Source organism: Telopea speciosissima, chromosome 1 (assembly GCF_018873765.1).
Source record: "Telopea speciosissima isolate NSW1024214 ecotype Mountain lineage chromosome 1, Tspe_v1, whole genome shotgun sequence".
In the NCBI taxonomy this organism is placed as follows: domain Eukaryota; kingdom Viridiplantae; phylum Streptophyta; class Magnoliopsida; order Proteales; family Proteaceae; genus Telopea; species Telopea speciosissima.
Window position 1 is genome coordinate 83,172,742 of NC_057916.1, and position 21,498 is coordinate 83,194,239.

Sequence of the window (21,498 nt, forward strand, 5' to 3'; positions counted from 1 at the left end):
ACTATTTTCCCAAATGAACACTTTTCATGCAAAAAGCCAACACAACTCTGACAGGCAATACGGTACAGCCGAGCAACTCGGCAGTAGAAGATCTGGACCCGGTCTCACCTGTATTTCACGAGCTAAGATCTCAACAAACTATTCATAGAGAAATGACAAACGATGTCACGTCGCATTCATTAGGACCAATGGTATTCAAATTAAAAAAAAATAAAAATTCCATCGCCAACCAGTCGCATTCATTAGGACGAATGGGATACAAATTATAAATAAAATAAAAATTCAATCGCCAACTATTATAAGAACGAATGAGGGAAGGAGGTAGGAGTAGTAGAGGATAAGGAAAGTTAATAATTGGAAACAGATCGACGATCAACAGGAGTAGCAAATCATCGTCGTCACCGGAGATGGAGGAACCGCTGATCGATGGCGGCGTCTCCATCGAACCTTACGACCTGCTTCATCATGCGCCATCCAACCCCATAGTAGTTGAATCGGGAGAAGGTGATTACCCTCCGTTGAAAAGCTTCGGCGATGCCAAATCTGTGTTTTGGAAAGAGTCAGTGAAGCTGTGGGTCATCGCTGGTCCTATCGCTTTCAACATACTCTGCCTCAATGGGCTTAACTCTTTCACCCAGATCTTCGTCGGTCACCTTGGTAATATCGAGCTTTCCGCCGTTGGCATTGCCTTATCCGTCATCTCTAACTTTTCCTTAGGCTTCCTGGTAAGCACTTCCTTCTTTCTCTCTCTCTCTCAATGGATGATTCGTCTAAGCCTCAAGCACTACTGTTTTTTCTTAGAATGTTTGTTATCATGAAAGGGTCCATCAATGGCGAGCGGGCTGCTGATCTCAGCAACGCTGCATGTACTGGGATATGGGTCCTCTGCGACCGGGAGTGTAGCGTACCATCTGATGGCCCACAGTACTTGGGTACGCAGTAGCCCAACACACAGGTGGGGTGTTGGGCTGCATGCCCAAGCATTGTAGGCCGTTGGATGTGCAGTACACTCTCTGTTGTGCTATAGAGGAGCCCAACGTGCATGTACTGTTTCATCCGCTACCATTTAGAATGCATATATTTAGTTCTTTCCCTTTAGAAAAAATGTCTTTGAGCGCTGCTTGTAAAGTTGTACTTGCACCCCCGGTCCAAAGATACAGTTTCTATGCTTTTGGTAATGTCCGAAAATACAGTGAAGCTGTATTAACGAGGAAGAATAAGGATGATAAATAAACTCCTCCGATGCAAAAACTAGGCCGTCTTCGGATCTGGATCTTCTACAATGTAACTACTTGTCCGTCTGTGCTGAGCAGACACAGAACCATATGCAAAGATTGTCTTACCTCCACTCAGGCAAGGCGTTCAAGCAGGGGTGAGGCGGTCTTTGTGCACAACCCTGTGTCTACGTACGTAGCATAGGCAAGACGGGTAGCTGCGCCCGTAGAGGATCCAAGTTCGCCATTTTCTGTAAAACCATCTTTTTCAATTTACAAGAGGCCTTGTGTTTGCGTAGCACAGGCAAGACGGGGAATTGCACCATAGAGGATCCAAATGCGCCTGTAAAACCGTCTTTTTCAATTTTTGAGAGCAAATGAAGTTGGGGACGATTTTCCTTCAGCCACGGTAATTAGGGTGAAAACATTTGAATGGTGTTAGAGATTTGGGGTATTATCGATCTTCACAACAAGGCGTAGACATTTATTTCAAAAAATTTATAAAAAACATTTTTGGTAATGTGTGGAGAGGGGAATAGCCACCACTAAGTGTGCAGATTCTTATGCATTCCTTCTTACATTTAATATGTGGGCCCACAACTCTATAAATGCCCAATAGTATTGTACGATTCATTGTCTCTTGGCACCAACCAGTATAAATTGTCAATGTCAAATCATGTGAGGTATATTTTTTTTTAGGGAAATAGTTTTCTGTTCGGAAGTGTGGCCTATGCCAGCACTCCCATGTGTCTATCTCTCTCCTCTTTAAAACAAGGGGGTGGAGGTGTCTTTTCAAATGGGGAGGAGAGAGATAGACTCATGGGAGTGCTGGCATAGGCCACACTCCCGGAGAAAGAATTTTCTTCCATATTTTTATTAGAAGAATGTTCTTAGTGCTGGGGGTGCAAGTTGCGTCCAGACACATGGGGGTGGGTACAATGACCATCCTACCCCCCTTGAGTGGCAAGCCCATGTGCCTGGGCACAGCCTGCACTGCGGCACAGAGATCATGAGCTCATTTTTATTTTTAAAATAAATAAAAAAGAAAAGGATTGTTACCCAGTGATGTTCGTCGATGTGTACCTACATCTAGGTACACCCACACGAAAATGATCGGTATATCCCTAATCCTTTCTGCCTGGCTGGGGTTGCATCGTTGTGTCAGCACACAAGTACATGCCAAGACAAAGCACCAATTAGCATTCTTTCTCCCATAAATAAAAATAAATAAATAAATAAACACGTGAAACCCTCATTTCCCCACTCAAAGCACTATTAATAAGCACCAATTAAAGTTATTTATAGATAGATAGTTATCAAACGGTTTCTCATTCTATACTGATTGTGATCAGTCAAATAACTCTATTTTAAGTGGTTAAGTTGCCTAAGCTAAGTAATCATCATATCAACAATTTTCTTTATTTTAGAGAATTAAAACTGTGTGAGACAAAATGCTAACCTCACACGTGTGTCATAAGCAACACACTCTAATTAGAAAATTAGGTTTTTTTTCTTTTTAATATTTGCCGTTCCCCTATTTTATGGGATTCGATGTCATCCTATGATCAACATCTCTAATCCTTTAATCCCAAGACTTGGCCAAGATGACATTGGGCTGTCTCAATCTTTTAATATCCAAACTTCGTTGATATATTGTCGATCTAGATAATCGTCTAATCATAGCTCATAGGATGATTGCCAATCCAATCCATAGGTGGATATGATTGAAATAAGTAATTAAATTTAAAATTTATGTGTTACTCAGGCTCACAGCCAAGGAAATGGAATCTAGCAGAGTGTTTTGGAAAATACTCTTAAGCTGTGAAGTCTTCTGGCATTGGTTGTTTTTGTTTTTTGCTCAGATGTTCTAAAATCAGGAGTTTGCCTATGTAACTGCAGAGGACCATCGGTGCCTTGTTCTCCCAAAAAAACCCTATATCCAACGAGTTGCTATCTTACATGAATCTCACAATCCATGATTGTGGAGCCCACCTTTGGCATGCGGCACCCCATGTCGTAGAGAATCCGGACTCCTTCTCACAGGACCCGGAATCATAAAAATAGAATGAATGGGAATCAAAAAGTTAAAATGGAACTGAACCAGTGTCTCTCTCTTCTAATTCAACTAATTTTTCTGAGTTATATAAATGGCAGCTTGGTATGGGAAGCGCACTAGAGACGCTATGTGGTCAGGCGTTTGGTGCTGGGCAGGTGTACATGCTTGGCATTTACCTGCAACGCTCGTGGATAATCCTTACAGTCACCTGTGTCATCCTTTGCCCAATTTACATCTTTGCAACTCCTGTCCTAGAGCTCCTAGGCCAGGAACACGATATCGCTGTTCTCGCCGGCAAATTCACTATCCAAATCATTCCTCAGATGTTCTCACTGGCTATCAATTTCCCAATCCAAAAGTTCCTGCAGGCGCAAAGCAAGGTTTGGGTGCTCGCTTGGGTTGGTTTCGCCGGTCTTCTCCTACACGTATTCTTGCTCTGGCTCTTCATCTATGTCTTTAGCATGTCTATGTCTGGTGCAGCCTTGGCCTACAACATTTCTGGCTGGGCAATTTCTATTGCTCTGTTGGTTTATGTGGTGTGCTGGTGCAAGGATGGATGGAAGGGCCTATCTTGGTTGGCCTTCAATGAAATTTGGGCCTTCGTTAGGCTCTCCCTGGCCTCTGCTGTCATGCTTTGCCTTGAGATATGGTACATGATGACTCTAGTTGTTCTCACCGGCCACCTTGGTGATGCAGTCATAGCTGTTGCCTCCATCTCTGTCTGGTAAGCTATTATTCATTAATTTGTTGTCTTGTGGCTGTTCATGAAAACATTATTGTCTAAATCTTGATTTTTTTTCTCATGTTTATTTCTATTTCAGTATGAATCTCAATAGTTGGGAAGCAATGCTGTTTATTGGAATCAATGCTGCTATAAGGTAATGGGAATGTCTGAATGATACCTCTATAGGTGTATTTAGAATTTGATACCTTCTTTTAATGTGTTCGGTTATCCTCCTGCCGTGGCGGGAGCTGTAGGATCTAGCACAACAAAAACAGGGTTGTTTGGGTCATTTCACAGACGGGCCCCCCTATGAAATGTCCAAACCTTGCCCCCCCCCCCTCTGTTTTTACCGGGCTAGATCCTCCAGCCCCCGCCACGCCTAGAGGAGAGCTAGGTCCTCTTTTAATTGTCGCGGATTTGTTCTTTCTATTTTTCAGGTGATCGTTCTACATCACTCATTGAATTCTAATTCTTCTTCCTCTTACAGTGTTCGAGTCTCAAATGAGCTTGGATCAGGACACCCAAGAGCTGCTAAATATTCTGTCTTTGTTATAGTTTCTCAGTCACTCCTCATTGGCCTATTCTTCATGGTTGTTATCTTGGTTACCAAAGACTATTTTGCTATCATTTTTACTAGCAGTAAGGAGCTGCAGCGAGCTGTCTCTCGCCTTGCCTACTTCCTTGGGGTAACCATGGTACTTAACAGTATCCAGCCAGTCATCTCAGGTAAGTTACCTTTTTAGTAGCTTAGTTAAAGAGAAGTATTAAAATTAATAATTAATTAACGTAGTATATAAACTGTCTCAAGGTGCTTAGAAGATAAATAGTACCTGTTATTAGTGAAGCCTGATCTCAATACAGAAAGTATTGTGGTGATTCTTCGGCGGGTCATGACGCCTTCGAAACGCGCCAGAATGGTCAAAAAAATGCATATTATAGCACCATAGGTGCCGATCCCTATAGAACTCGTCGAGAGGTTCAATTTGATGTATATTTCAACCAATTTCGATTTAGTTCTGAACCGGGTGGATTACAAGGAGGGGCAATTCTTTCGGGGGTTAGGGTTTTCTTATATAATGTTGTTATCTTTTTGAGAAAATGCAGAGAGAATTTTGTATTTTGCTTCACAGATTAGTGGATTCGTACTATCGGTCAACCATGAACGTAGACTTCCTTCTAGGGGGGGGGGGGGGGAGGATGAACCACGTAAATCTTGTCTTGTGCGTGTTTGCTTTCTCTTTTATTTTGCAATTTCGTCTGAAAAATCGTCATTCTAGGCGTTGTTTTTCTACCAGTACCCTCATTTCTTCTACTAGAAATATCATAGTAGGGAAATAATTTCACTGCTGTCCTATTTATATTTGCTTGTTTGAAGCAGGAGATACATAAAAATTAATTGTTTCTTCATGAGTCAACAATGCCTCTGATGTTCCAAGTTCTTTTAGTTAGAATGTCTTAATTGGGAATTGATTTCCTCCAAATATTAAGGGTTTTTTTCCCAAAAATCTAATGTCCCACTGTTTTATTTTTTGGTATCAATCATGGATAATGCATCATCTTAGTTTGGTATAAATTCTTTTCTGTTACAAAAAAAAATGCATCTATTAATTAAGTTCTAATTTACATTTGTTTGAATTTTATTGCAGGTGTTGCTGTTGGAGGTGGGTGGCAAGCATTGGTTGCTTATATTAACCTGGGTTGTTATTATATATTCGGCCTTCCTCTTGGGTTCCTTCTAGGCTATAAATTGGATATGGGAGTTAAGGTACTCTCTCTCTCTCTCTCTCTCTCTCTCTCTCTCTCTCTCCAATGCTTGTAGACTAAAATCTATAGAATTGGTGAACTGCACAGTGGAGTGATAAGGTAATTGAACATCTATATATACTAATGGGTCTCGCTGCTCTAGGGAATTTGGTCTGGCATGCTTTGTGGAACTGCACTGCAGACGTTGATCCTACTGTTCATCATTTGGAAAACTAACTGGAAGGTTGAGGTAAATACTAGATAATCCTTACTTTTTATTAGTCAATGGGGTATTATATGGATAAATGATTTATTGATTATGAACTGGGCTCTTGCAATTTCATCAATGTGGGTTCACATCCCAAGTGATGTCGAAACTTTATACTGGAGGGTTCAGCCCAAAACCTTAAGGCATTAGGTGAAAAGAACCACTCAAATATGAAGTCACTAAGGACTTGAACAAACCAATTTGGAACTATAATTCTAGAGTCTGGATCCTCTACTTCTGTTTGCTCCTACTTCCGTGTGCGCCCTACACACAACGGAGCGCACAAAGGCCGCCTTACCCCTGCCCGAGCGGGGGTAAGCCGGTCTTTACGCGTCTCATTGTGTGTAGGGCACACACGGAAATAAGGGCAGGCTGAAGTAGAGGATGTCGATTCATAATTCTATAGCTCCCAACATCCCTTTCATGTGTGGGTAGAATGCAAATGCCGCCATAGACGCGGAAATAACACGAGATAAAGAGTTAAGGAATCATGGACTCTGATACCATGTTAGAAGGTCCAACCCGAATTGCCCTAAGGTATTAGGTGGAAAGTGCTCCTAAAGCATACGAAGGTATTGAAGATATGAACAAACCCATGTAGAACTATAACTTTATAAGTCCCAATACTTTTTAATTTCAAATTATATGAACTGACACAAGGATCCCCAACGAAACGTGGGGAAAAAAAATTAATGTGATTGAAGGGCTGCTGTGAAAAATTGACGAACAATCATTTTCAATAAATGTTATTCTCCTACTCCGGATTCTAATGTAATTATCTCCATTTGGAAATTACATGAAATGACACAAGGATCCCCATTGAAACGTGGGGGAAAAAAAAAAATAATGTGATTGAAGGGCTGCTGTGAAAAATTGATGAACAATCATTTTCAATAAATGTTATTCTCCTACTCCGGATTCTAATATAATTATCTCCATTTGGGGCTCCAATAAGGATGTCAAAACCTAAGTTGAACTAGGCAAACCAGTCCGACCCGATCCGATTGAGCCTGTTTCAAATCAAATCGAGGCCTTATCGGTTCGACTTTGGCATGCGGGTTAGAACATCATTCGGTTTTTGCTAGGTTCGGGTTAAACCAACGGGCCATTGATAGAGCCGAACCTGAACTGAACCCAAACCGAACACTAAAATCGACCCTCGAATCTTAAAAACACTACCTAATCCCTACCCAAAACCAGTCTATACCTGGTTTTTAAACCAAACCAAACCGAATTGAAACCTATAGCACAAACCAAACCGAAACTGAAAATCCTTGTTGGTTCGTTTCAATGTTGAAACTCACACCGAAACTGAAAAAACTGAACCTAACCACCCAATTGACACCCTTAGGCTGCAATAACCTCCCATGAGGTCCCACGTTTTGGAGATTAATTCATGACACCCAATGGGCAAGACCTAAGAGACTAGTTTTATGAAAATTTAGCTTGTATCAATGTTCCAACCGTATCCTTAAAAAGATTTAGATTAGACCTAAAAAAGCTTCATAAAATTGCCTGTAATAGATGGTTGGAGTCATGAACAGACTGATTTATAGAGTTGGGAATGTTGTAGGTCTTGATTTCCAGAACATAGATTCATTGAGTTATGGGGTTCCCATATATTCTTGAACAAGTAAAGTAATTGAGAATTTAAATTGCAGGCTGAACAGGCATCAGAACGCGTGCGAATGTGGGGTGGGCAAGACAATGAAGATGAAAAAATTGTGACGAGTTCTTGTTAGAGAAGGTAAAAAATTTTGAAATATCTATCTTTGGGCTTTGGAGGATGGCTCAAGCCTCGCAAATGTTAGATCATATTTAGTGTTAAAACAGGCAAAAGGCCATTTTTTCCCTCATTTTTGTGGGTAGTACATTTTTTCACCAATGAACATATGGATGGCCTTGATGATCTAAGTGGTAAACTTTATGTTTACCATTCTTTAGTAGCCATTGATGATGTAGAAGTTTTAACTTTCAAAAATTTTGTAACCATTATTAACAATGATTATGAAATTATTCAAAGTTTTTTAAATTTTGGAATTAAAGTTTTATATTTCAACCAAATTCCTTGGACTTTAATATATAAATAAAAATTTCATTTGAAAAAAATTTAATATCATATATTGACAATATTTCAAATTAATCACACAATCATGATTACAATTATTTTTCTCTCTTTTGTAAGACAAAATTCAATTTCCTTCTTTCCCTTGCACTTGCAGCCCGGCAAGGCCTAGCCAAATTCATATTGTATGCCTATATCTTTTTTTCGGTGAGGCAGCATGGACCCCAATTCGGATGAAGGAATGATAAGTATCTTTTTGGCTACCTGGTATTTATAAAGTGGTGTGCATGATTTTCACACTCTCTTTTCTCTTGACACTTCCGTTCCTCTCTGACGATTAAGCCCTATGTATATGAATCGTGAGACACCCCATTTTATGCATGAGTTGAGGAATCGACTTAAAATCAGTGGGTCCTAATTAATTAATCCTAATCTCATCTAGTTCAAAAAAAGCATAAATTAGATCGATCGATCTGGTCCACCCAATCTAGGATTTTCATATGCGTAACATGTGGACGCCTCACATTATTATTTAAACATACATGAAGCCTCATTTGAAGCTTCTGGAATAACCAAGAAGGGCTGAATGAGAGGGTAGAGAGGACAAGGGAGAAGGGAGAGGAAGTGCCGGAGAGGGAGAGATTTGCAAAGAAGGCTGCAGGGAAAGTTGAAAAGAAGGATCAACTTCACAAAGGGGACAGGGGACAAGGGAGAGAGAGGGCAAGTGTGAGAACATTGATTGGTTCATTGTAATTGTAAGAGCAAACACCAATCAAAACATGAAAAGAAACAAAAATAGACAAGACGATACAGAGATTTAAAGTGGTTCACACACCAGTATGGTGTGCTACATCTACGGGCGAAGGCGAAGCTGTTTCACTATGTAAATCGGGGAAAGTTACAATGGAGATCCCTCAAGAACACCCAAAACAGCACTGCTGCTCTCTCCCAGAAACCCTTAATCGAAAAACCCCAGATCTCACTACTCTTTACAATAAAGAGGGTAAAGAATATAAATACTCTTCCATCGGATTGGGTCGATCCATCGGGTCATTATACTACTCCAAAAGACATATAGATGGGTGAAAATCTACATTACACTACTCTTAAAAAAGAAAAATAAAAGATACAAGATAAAAGATACAGACTTGTTTGATTGATTTGTTAGATGTCTTCTTTTATTTTTAATTTCTCTATTTATAGGTATCCTTGGCGATTTTGGTGGTTTCTGTAATTATCAAGTAGTTTTACAATTCCTACTTATTTGAAATTGGTTATAACCACCTTGATGGCTGTTTATCAGTCACTGACCGTTAATCGGTCACTGCCAATCCGTTAATCTTTGACCATTTTTTGACTATTTTGTCAATTACTAAAAGTTTTTCAATCACCGACTAACAGGTCAGTCTTGACTGAAATAGATTTCGATCTATTTCTGTATTGACCGAAATAAATCGAAAATAAGGTATAAAGTACACTTCATTTTTCTCATAGTATTCATTGTTCAATGTGTTCTAATTATATATACATATAGGATTCGTTAATAGGGTTTTATAAGAACCCCAAGATTTTCTAACAGAGACAGAGCTCTGCTGCTCCAAGAACGATCTTTGGCTGTATGGACTTAGGGTTTCAGTTCCATCAGCGAAGAAGGCTGAAAGACGACGTGGTTAATGGGCATGAATCGAGGGCCCGGCTCTCATTTGTTTCTCTATAGGTTTCCATAAAATCTCCAACTGCATCTACGACCACGAGAAAGAAAGAAAGAGAGAGTAAAATCTGGGAAACAATTGTTTGGCTTGGGAATTTACATAATTAACTTTTATAACATCGCTTTTGACGCTGAAGTTAGTAATTCAAAAAATATATATATTTTAAATGACAAATCTATCCCTTATGTTTAGTTAGGTTTCTATTACAAACTAGGGGCATTTATAACAATTACAACTTAGGTTACAGGCTGGGTAACCTACTTTATAATTATTAAACTATGGAAATCCCTACAACTATAGTAGTTGAAACTTGAAAGAAAGAAAGAAACAAACCCCCTTTTCACCGGCGGATCAAGAGGGCTGAGCCCTTCCTACACTTTTTTAATTTTTGGTAACGGAGCCCTTCCTTACAGTAACATCACTGGAATCCAATATCACTACTACTTCGTCATCATCTTCAACATTAAATTCTTGCCACCATTAACTTGCATCGCATCGCATCGCATCGCATCGCATGGTGGCAACAATTTTTATGTTGAAGATGATGATGAAGTAGTGATGACTATTGGAGAAAGCGAGAGTACGTGTTTTGATTTTCTGAAATAAATTAAGTTCTATGGACGGACATCAATAAAGGTACACTTTTATTTTGTGTTTTTTTAAAATGTTTTTAAACTAAATTATGCACATAGGATTTTAGTTGAATTCAAGGTTTGATCAATGGATAGATAGATATAAAAGATGTCCAGTACAGTTTCATCTATCAATATACAGTTGAAAATATTTTTAAGGACTTGAAAACAAGGAATTAATTGTTTATGCTGTTACATTCCATGGTTAGCCTAGGTCTTTTGTTGATTAAATGATCTAATTAATGAGAGTTTTGATCCATGTGTGACGGTTTCATTTATCGATTTTTGTTTTTGTAAATTGTTTTTCTCTAACGAGTGACCATTCCATCATCATGTGTTTTCTAAAACAGTCTAAATCCAACAAGTGTCGATTTTATTTATTTTTAACAGAAAAAGAACTCTGTCAAGAAATGTGACCCTTGCATCTAGACACAGGATGGGGAAAAATAATCACCCTATCCCTATGAAAGACAGAAATTCCACCCATATTGATCGATACTTCTTTGTGCACTCTCAAGGGCTACGCTCTTGGAAAAAAAAAATTCATTTTTTAAATTATTTAATAACAACGTACATAATGTGATAATCTAGACCAAGTGAAAGAATGTCAGTAGTTTCCATATATGATCCAATTAGCCACTATAATTAGCAGACACACGTTGCTATTAATGCCTTGGATTCATCAATAATAAAGGAAATCCATGTAAAGAGAAATTTCCATATTGAGCATTATAAAATATTGTTTGTATATTCTCTAAAAATTAAGGTTGACTGCCTTCCTTGATAGGTTAGGAATAAGCCTAAAGTTATTAACATGTGGCTGGTCTCTTCCATAGCAATAATCTTGCAATTACATAATCTCAATCACTCTTGCACTACAAATTGGGTTCACTCTTGTGTTTTTCTTATTGATAGTCTTCATAGTTTTAGGTACACAACACATTTTTTTATAACTTCCAATCGTGTTTTTGAATTTGGTAAATTACATGTCACCCCCTGATTTCAAACGAAACTCAAATTATCTCTTGCTTTTTGAAAATACTCAGGGGTAAAATTGTCATTTCCTTTCAAACTCAAATCACCCCTAATTCTGAGAAGAAAGAAAACAAAAGAATAAAAATTAATTTAAAAAATAAAGGGCAAAATTGTCATTTCCTTCCAAACTAATAGAACAAGTACTCAAGGGTATGAACATAATTTTTGAAACTCTAGAGATGGTAAACTTAATTATTTGAAACCACAGGAGTGGTAGACGTAATTTTCCCTTAATTGTAAGATGGTTGTTACCTTTGTTTTCTTGGATCGGCTTAATCTACGAAAGAGAATCCAAACAGGTGACAATCCAATTACCCAATTCCAATCTCATTTTAAAACAAACTTAAACCTCCATCACCTTACTTGAACCCACACTAAGCAAACAAGGGTTCAAGTAATTGGAATTGGATTGGTCGAATCTACCGATTTGGTCGAGATCTGATCCCAATTCTCAGTGATTCCAAGAGCAAGATATAGGGTAAGTAGAATCGGCTGCGAGCAATCCCGATTTTGATTAATCCAGAACTAGCTTAGTTAATAAATTCGTGTATTATATACATGGGGTTCTCTAACGATTGAACCCCATGTATATAAATCGTGAGCCATCCCATTTTATGCATGAGTTGAGGAATCGGTTTAAATTCAGTGGGTCCTAATTAATCCTGATCTCATCTACTTCAGAAAAGCATAAATTAGATCAGTCGATCTGGTCCACCCAATTTAGGATTTTCATATGCGTAACATGTGGACGCCTCACATTATTATTAAAAAACATACATGAAGCTTCTGGAATAACCAAAAAGGGGAGAAGGAGAGGGTAGAGAAGACAAGGGAGAGGGGAGAGGAAGTGCCGGAGAGGGAGAGATTTGCAAAGAAGGCCGCAGGGAAAGTTGAAGAGAACGGTCAACATCAAAAAGGGGACAGGGGACAAGGGAGAGGGAGGGCAAGTGTGCAACATTGATTGGTTCATGGTAAGAGGGAGGCAAGTGTGAAAACATTGATTGGTTCATAGTAATTGTAAGAGCAAACACTAATCAAAATATGCAAAGAAATAAAAACAGAGCAAGACGACATTTAACGTGGTTCACACACCAGTATGATATGCTATATCCACGGACGAAGGCGAAACTGTTTCATTATGTAAATCCGAGAAAGTTACAATGGAGATCCCTCAAGAACACCCAAAACAGTGCTGTTGCTTTCTCCCAGAAACCCTAAATCGAAAAATCCCAAATCTCACTACTCTTTACAATAAAACGGGTAAAAGAATATAAATACTCCTTCATTGGATCAGGTCGATCCATCGGGTCATTACACTACTCCAAAAGACATACAGATGGGTGAAAATCTACATTACATTACTCCTAAAAAAAAAATAAAAGAAAAAAATATAAAGACTTGTTTGATTGATTTGTTGGATATCTTCCTTTGTTTTGAATTTCTTTATTTATCCTTGGTAGTATTGGTGGTTTCTGTAGTTATCAGGTAGTTTCACAACTCCCACTTATTTGAAATCGATCACTACCAATCGGTCAATCTTTGATCATTTTCGGTCATTGACTGTGTTTTTAACTGTTTTGTCAGTCACTGACCCTTTTTTTTTGTCAGTGATCGTTTTTCAGTCACTGACTAAGAGATCAGTCTTGACTGAAATAGATTTCAATCTATTTCTTTATTAATCAAAATAGACCGAAAAATAAAATATAAACAACTTCAACATACCTAAATATACGGTACACTTCATTTCTCTCATATGTATTCATTGTTCAATGTATTCTAATTTTATATATAGGATTCGTTAATAGGGCTTTATAAGAGAACCCCAAGATTTTCTAACAGAGAGCTAGCTCCGCTGGTTAATGGGCATGAATCGAGGGGCTCTCATTTGTTTCTCAATAGGTTTCCATAAAATTCTCCAACTGCATCTATACGACCACGAGAAAGAAGGTAGAGTAAAATCTGGGAAACAATTGCTTGGCTTGGGAATTTACATAATTAACCTTAACATCGGTTTTGACGCTGAAGTTAGTATATCTATATATATTTTATTTTATTTTTTAAATGACAGATCTATCCCTTACATTTAGTTAGGTTTCTATTATAAACTAAAGGGACGTTTATAACATTACAAATCCTGTAACCTACTTTATAACTATTATGTATACTTGAAAGAAGAAGAGAAACCCCCTTTTCAAATTAGGTCAACTATACAAGTGAGAGCGGCGGATGAAGAGGGCTGCTGAGTCCTTGGCACAAACATCACCGGAATCCAATATCACTACTACTTCGTTATCATCGTCCACATAACTCTTGCATCGCATCGCATCGCAAGGTGGCAATAATTTTATGTTGACGATGATGATGAAGTACTGATGACTATTGGAGAAATTAAAGCGATCGAGATTCGAGAGTGAGTGTTTTTTTTTTTATTAATTTTCTGAAATGCAAATGCATATGCATGCTGAATTGTGTGTGTTCGATCTTGATGCTGTCAAAAGTTCCTGTACAGTTTCATCAATGGAGGATAGAATCGATAGATATAAAACATGTTCGATCCATTACAGTTTCATCTATCAATACACAGTTGAAAATATTTTTAAGGACTTGAAAAAATGGAATTATTTATGCTGTTACAATGGTTAGCCTATGTCTTTTATTGATTAAATGATATAATTAATTAATGAGAATTTTTTATCCATGTGTGACGGTTACATTTGTCAAGTTGGACATATTAATATCGATTTGGGGTTTTGTAAAATTTTTTTTCTTTTTCTAACGAGTGATCATTCCATCATCATCATGTGCTTTTTGAAACAGTCTAAATCCAACTGTCTGAGTTTTTTGTTTTTTTTAATGAAAAAAAAACTTTGCACCCGGACATATGATGGGTTGAAATGATCATCCTACCCCTATGAAAAATAGAAATCTCACCCTTAATTTGTTGGTGCTTATTTATGCGCTTTCATTAACCCCGGCAACCCTGGCATTAACGCAAGTACCACGTTCTTGGATCCCAAAAAATAAAAAAAATAAAAAAATAAATCATCTCCTAATTAAATTTAGGGAAGTAGTTCTCTATCCGAAAATGTGGCCTACGCTAGCATTCTCATGTATCTATCTCTCTCCTCCTCAAAACAAGGGGGCAGAGATGTCTTTTACTCATGAGAGTGCAGATCAAGAGAGTTGAGAGCCCTTACGATCGATCAGGCAAGAAAATATTGGAGAGTCGGGCTGTCCCTTTTATTTGTTTGTGGATACTCTATCTCCATCTCAGAAGTAGCTAACTAGGGGTTTTGGGTGGTGGAGACGCACACATTCTTTAATTGTAAGATCGTTGTTACCTTTTCTTGGATCGGCTCAATCTACGAAAGATAATCCAAACAGGTAACAATCTAATTACCCAATTCCAATCTCATTTTATAACAAACTTAAAACTCCATCACTTTACTTGAACCCAAACTAAGCAAACCAGGGTTCAAGTAATTGGAATTGGATCGGTCGAATCGAATCTATCGATTTGGTTGAGATCTGATCCCAATTCTCAGTGATTCCAAGCACCAGATATAGGGTAATTAGAATCGGCCACAAACAATCCCGATTTTGATTAATCCAAAGCTTACTTATTAAATTTGTGTATAATACATATATTCGAACGTTTGATTAAAAAAAAACGTATTTTACCATATATATCATTATATATATGATCAAAAAAAAAATTTACGCTTTTTATGTCGGCCCGTACTGTACATGTATAAATATGAATTAAACATGTAGAATACCCTTTAACTTAAGGTTAGTTTGCGTAAACAGAAAAGGACAAAAAAAGCAAAGAACAAGAAAAGACCCAAAAAAAAACCTCGCAATACGATTTCTGGTCCTCCCTCTTTTGTCTTCGTCTCTTCGAATCCTAGCCGCTGACTGCCCCATTCCATTCGTCTTCTTCATCTCTGTTCTCATTTCAATTAAACAGTGGCTGGCGAGAGTGCGAGATTTCCTATAAACTTAGTAGCGATTGACCTTTTTTCACCCACAATTCGTCCCCGGTTGAATCTAAACAGATGCCATTTCTATATGTAAGGTCTCCTCTCAAACATCTCTACCTTCACTCTTCGGTATCTTAAATCGAACTTCGTGATTTCCTGTTTGATCCATCTATGTGACAATGGATTACAACTATTTCTTAGTTATTCATCTTCCCTGCTTTGGTTTGTTTCTTTGTACTTGAATTTCGCTGAAGTGGTCTCGTTTTAGCAATAATGTTCTCTTTCTTGTTATCCAACATTGGTTGTTGATCTTAATGGGAAAAAGGGATTCAAAAATCAAAGAAAAATATACCAATGATTAATTAGTAGGATAAATCCGAGAAATCAGAAACTTGGTTATGAAGAAGATAGGACTTGAATTTTATTAGAATTTTAGGTTTTTGAAAACAGAAATCCAATCAAGAATTCAGAATACTAAATTGTTACTAAAACTGAAATCAATATTTTAAAAAAAAGATGTTTAAGAGTTGTAGTTAAAATACGATTTCAACCTTCAACTAGGAAAACTTAGAATAGAAAACTAAAACTAAATAAGAACTTGAATCACGAATTCAGAATATGATCTTGGAGTTTACTAGGGCAGAATCATGATTAACAGAATACTATTTAATCCAAGCAAATCAGATCTATTATATTGTGTTTATTTTAGTTGAGGTTTTTTGTTTTGATAAAATCATTGTCTATATATTATTATTTTGTTTATTAGGTGGTGAATGTCTGTTACATAGTGAATATATGTCTATACTTTTGTTTTATAGAACGTCTGCATTAAACATGTATCGTATCATTACCGTACACATTTTATAATGTCGGATTTTTTAAAATTATTATTGTTGTCTGATCCATTTAATTGTCGTACGTATCTATACTCGTTTGATTACCATATGTATCCATATTTTTTCTTTTTGCTGGATTCCATAGTGACCATTTAAGTTGTTGGTCTCCCTACGGTTCTAGAACCGATAGACCAATTAGGAATCGTTGGAATCGGAGCAAATTCACATTCTAAGCCTATATATTATATAATTCTTAAAACTTAATGTAAATTGGACATGGGCCCAAGGCCCGGTCCAAGCCACCCACAAGGGGTTGACCGGACCCAACCCACGACCTAGGGAGAGAGGGCCGGCCACTTAAGTGGCTAACTCTCCCCCCCCCCCCCTCTTTTGTCGATTCCTAGTGTGAGTCTAAAAGAAGGGGCCTTAGGGTTTTTTGTTATAAATAGAAGACATTTAATCTTAAGGCAATATAACTGAAAATCAAAATGTCTCTCTCTCTCTCTCTCTTTACTCTCCAAGTATTTGTGTTCTCTGTGAGATTCCATCTCTTCCTAAGGATTTGTGGTGTGGAGTTCTTTGTGGAGAAATCTGACAAGATATTCGAAGATCGTTCAAGTTTGTGAAACTTGTAATCAAACCCGTACGAAATCCTCTTCCGCTGTGTTCCATCTCCGTTCAGATAACACCCTAACGGATGATGATTTGTTTACATTTAAGGTCATGAGAGCTAAGGTCAAACATTTTATTGTTTTAGTCTTTAATTTTGACCAGTACCACTTTTTCAATATACTAACTTAAGAACATACCATAAAATAATCTTAACTTATGAGGGTGGTGATGTTCCTACGTATTAGTTGAATACAAAACAAGAAGTAATATAGACTAGTGATTTGAGGGGGAAAAAAATTTGATAGTAGGTTGCGTATCTCATGTGAATGAAATTAATATCTTTGTGTAATATTATTGAATATATGTAGCATGTATTAGAGTTTTTTTTAGTATTATCTTGCACTGTTTAGAGCCGTTTAGGAACTGGAACTGGAACTTATCACCCATTAGCTAATGGTCTTGGATCTCAGGTTTAGAATCTATTAGCTTATTGGTCTAATTCTGGTCCTGAACCCTTAGTGCCGGAACTTTAAGGAATTGGACCGATAGTCCAGAATCAGACCAATTGACACCCCTAGGAATACCCCTAAAAAGGTTTCCATGGTTATTGACACCATAAACGTCCGTCCAGGATCCAATGCAAGGAAGCCTCAAGTTGCTCTCCACCTTCGACCCACTCCGCTTCCTATTCTTCAATCCCTGCTCTTCCATCAGATGATATGAATGAATAGAACCAAAGACATCCCTACACCAAATTCTGTATTGAGAGTGTTAGGTTTTGTGGGCTTAATTAATTATACCCCACCTATTGGCATAAACCAGGGTTGGGACCAAGGTTCCTAATCTTGGGATGGGTCAAGACTCAGGACTAATACTGATCTGGATCCGTCAATCATCTTAGATCGACTAAAAATTATTAAAATCCAGGTTTATCGGAACAATTGTTGTATCAGTCATAAAAATATTAAAAAATAAAAAAAAAAGGCTTAAAAACGGTAATCACTTCCTAATCCTATTTTTTAGGTTGGACTTATCTTTTCCACTTCCTCAACCTCACCCACCACCGTCATTATTTAAAAAACTCCACGTTTAATGGGATCGAATCAATGTTTTCAAGGAATGAAATCTTCTCATAATAGATTCCTAGTATAAAACTGTAAGATCCCCCACTTTTCACTCGCATATTTGAGGCTAAATCTCTAAATAACAGCATGAAAGACTCAGAACTTGGGTTTTGAAACCCTAACCATGTTAAGCAGATCAATGTTTAACTGGAATGAAATATTCCCTTAATCGATTCCCTAGTAAAACGGTAAGATTCCCCCTTTTTCTCATGGATTTGAAACCCCAAATCTATGAATCACAACTTGAAAGGTTCGGGACCAAAAAAACATATGAATTTTAAAACCCCAAAAAATGGCAAGTATCGGATCAGATTGGCCGATTCAGGGAACGATTCTATAAAACCTTATCGTATCGGTCTAATCTCGGGATCAACCGGTACCGATCCAATCCGGCCAATGTCAGTCGATCCGATCCGAGATTAAAAACCATGGTTGAGACCACTTTAAGGTTATTGGGGGTATTATAGTCCTTTTCATTGTTGGGGTAGACAAGAATTAGGGTTTTGTATTATAAATACATTGCTAGAATCCTTGTAGTCTTTTGATTTCATTCTCTGTTCTTTGTTCTTTCCATCAAGAATTTAAGAATTGCAAGTGGGAGAAGAAGACTGTGAAAGATCCAAACCGAGGTTTTATTCATATTCATCGTGGGAAAACTCTATGAGGTCTCTTTCAACATACCTAGGTATAAGGTACACATCGTTTCTACCGTATTCATTGTTCAATCGTGTTCTAGTTTTCTGTATGAAATTCGTTTAGGATTTTATAAAAACCCCAAGATTTTCTAACAGAGCTCTGCTGCTCCGGCTGTATGGACTCGGGCTTCAATTCCATCAGCGAAGGAGGCTCCGAGACGACGGGGTTAATGGGCATAAATCAGGGCTCTCTCATTTGTTTTTCAATAGGTTCCCATAAATTCTCCTACTGCGTCTCTGACCACGAGGAAGAAGGGAAACAATTGCTTAGATTGGGAATTTACATAATTAACCTTAATATCGTTTTTTTTCTCTAAAATTAGTAATTCAAAAAAAATAAAAAATGGACACATCTATCCCTTATGTTTAGTTAGGTTTCTATTATAAAATAAGGATATTTATGACATTACAAATTAAATTACAGGCTTTTGTCTCGTTGTAGCCTACTATACTTGAAAGAAACCCCTTTTCAAAGTCTACTATATAAGTCATCTATCCCTTTGTTTTTTAATTAAAAAAAATTAATAAAAAAATCTATCCCTTTGTGCATGAATTGTAGGTTTTTTTTTCTTCTTTTTTTGCAAAGGCAATTCCATCAGATTACCTCTTATTTTTACTATTGTTAGTCATGAACTGACAGAATTGGCTTATTTGTAACTGTTTGCAAACCTCGGGGGGTACGTAGAATTTTTCAAAACGGAGGGGTAAAATTATCCTTTCATCAAACCTCAGAGGTGGTATGTGTAAATTACCCTAAAAAACAAGGAGAGATTTAAGAGTCGGAGTTGAATTAGGATTGGAAAATCAGCTTTTCAAATTCTGTCTTTCAAAAAAACCTGGTAACTCAACCTTATTAAACCTGGTAAAAACGAGTCACGTTTTTTAATTTTTGAATGCAATAAATAAATATGTATGAATTAGTAAAAATCAGAAAAATGTGAAAAAATCAAGAAAAAAAACCAAGGAAATCAAGGATCATTGCATTTTGAGTTCAGACCATTGAACAAGATAAGGGAGTCAAGGAGGTGAGGGTTTCTTATTACTTTAGAATATGGATTTACTATTTTACTCAACTTAGTTTCTAAGTGAATCGTCTTTATGGTTTTTAAAAAACACCGACTACACTCATCGAGTTTGTCATGATTCAGGTAAAAATATTGAATCTTATTTGACTCGGACAATTTATGATATAGTTTCACCATTTTTTTTCCTTGACCTAGTCTACATGCTCTTGATCAAGTTTTCCAAAAATTTGACTTGACTCGGGCAACTCGTTTCAGTCAAAATCCAATTTTCCAACAATGAGTTTCAAGTAGGAAAACTTAGAATAGAAAATTTAAACTAAATAAAAACTTCCATGATCTTGGAGTTTATTAGGGCAGAACCATGATTAATAGAATACCATTTAATCCAAGCAAATCAGATCTATTATATTGTGTTTATTTTAGTTGAGGTTTCTTTTTGATAAAATCATTGTCTATATACTACTATTTTGTTTATTAGGTGATGAATGACTGTTATATAGTGAATATATGCCCATATTTTTGTTTATATAGTGATTGTATTAAACACATATTAAATGTGTACCGTATTATTAACATACACGTTTTATTATGCCGGATTTTTTAACAGTATTATTGTGGTCTAATTTGTTTAATTGTTGTATGTATTCATACTCGTTTGATTTTCATATGTATCCGTACTCATTTGATTGCCATACATATTCGTATTTTTTTTCTTTTTGTTGGATTCTAGTGTGATTGATCCATGTTGTGTTTCTTAGTTTCTAGGGTTTTGATCGATTCCACCCAATCCCAACTTAAATTGAAATCAACTAAACCCGATCCGTACCTCGACTCTGAGTTTAATAATCTTGAAATTATACCATTAACAAATCCCACTTGTTCTTTTACAATCAAAATCGACCAATCTCAATTTTGATTAATCTTGAGTGACCGATCCATGTTGGGGTTCTAAAGGTTCAACCGATTACAACCAATTTCAACTTAAATTGAGATCAACTAAACCAGTTCCGGATTGAGTTTAAAAATCTTGGAACCATCTCATTAACAAACCCAACTTGTTTTTTTCTTCTTCACAATCAAAATAAGAATTTTGATTTATCCGGAGTGATCAAGTTTTAGGGTTTCAATCGATTCCAATCAATTTCAACTTATTGTCTTAGATCAAAGAATATGAAATCGACCCAGAATACATATCAAGCACAGCTTTAAATTAAAATCAACTAAACCCGATCGGGACCCGATTCTGAGTTTATTAGTCTTGGAACCATACCAACAACAAACCCCTGCTGTTTCCCATTCGGCTCCACCAACTTTTCCTTTCTCTCATTCACGTTGTGCTCCTCAAGTTCCAAGAAGAAATTTCAAATCTTGCAAAAAGAAAGAAAACCGCAAGACATTAAGAATTGCAGGTACGTCTCTCAAAGAAAACCTTGCCAAGGAGACTAACCCTCGATTGCAGGTACGTCTGTCGTCTATCGATCTGTATCTATCTCGTGTAAGAAATTAAGAATTAAGATCTGGAATTGAATCGGTCGAGTCTACCGATTTGGTCGAGATCTGATTCCAATTCTCGGTGAAGGATTCAGCTGATTCTGATTCATTTACTTGAACTGTGAAGGAAACCAAAGAACCAGGCCATCCCTGACATCAACAGAAAAGAGTGATGCTCAGCAAGTTTTTGTTCTACGGATCAACCCGTGAAAAGTAGTAAGAATTTGATCAAAAAAGCACCGCAGCCTTTCTCTCAAAGAAGCATCGGGATCCAAGTACAATC

The 21,498-nt window shown here is 37.2% G+C and overlaps 1 protein-coding gene across 1 annotated transcript; it reads left to right on the top strand.

Annotated features, from left to right (window-relative positions):
- The first annotated feature begins 407 nt into the window (after window positions 1-407).
- On the top strand, window positions 408-7,753 carry LOC122642051 (protein DETOXIFICATION 35-like). Its single transcript, XM_043835451.1, has 7 exons — window positions 408-725; window positions 3,369-3,994; window positions 4,092-4,148; window positions 4,482-4,720; window positions 5,641-5,759; window positions 5,901-5,987; window positions 7,667-7,753. The coding sequence occupies exons 1-7, from the start codon at window positions 408-410 to the stop codon at window positions 7,745-7,747; spliced, it is 1,527 nt and encodes a 508-aa protein (XP_043691386.1). The 3' UTR covers window positions 7,748-7,753.
- The last annotated feature ends 13,745 nt before the right edge of the window (window positions 7,754-21,498 follow it).

What these genes read in the sequence shown, in the direction of transcription:
- LOC122642051 (XM_043835451.1), top strand. Translation starts at nt 408, where the DNA reads ATGGAGGAACCGCTGATCGATGGCGGCGTCTCCATCGAACCTTACGAC. An exon ending in GGAATCAATGCTGCTATAAG is followed by an intron (nt 4,149 to 4,481) that starts GTAATGGGAATG and finishes TTCCTCTTACAG; the next exon opens with TGTTCGAGTCTCAAATGAGC. An exon ending in AAACTAACTGGAAGGTTGAG is followed by an intron (nt 5,988 to 7,666) that starts GTAAATACTAGA and finishes TTTAAATTGCAG; the next exon opens with GCTGAACAGGCATCAGAACG.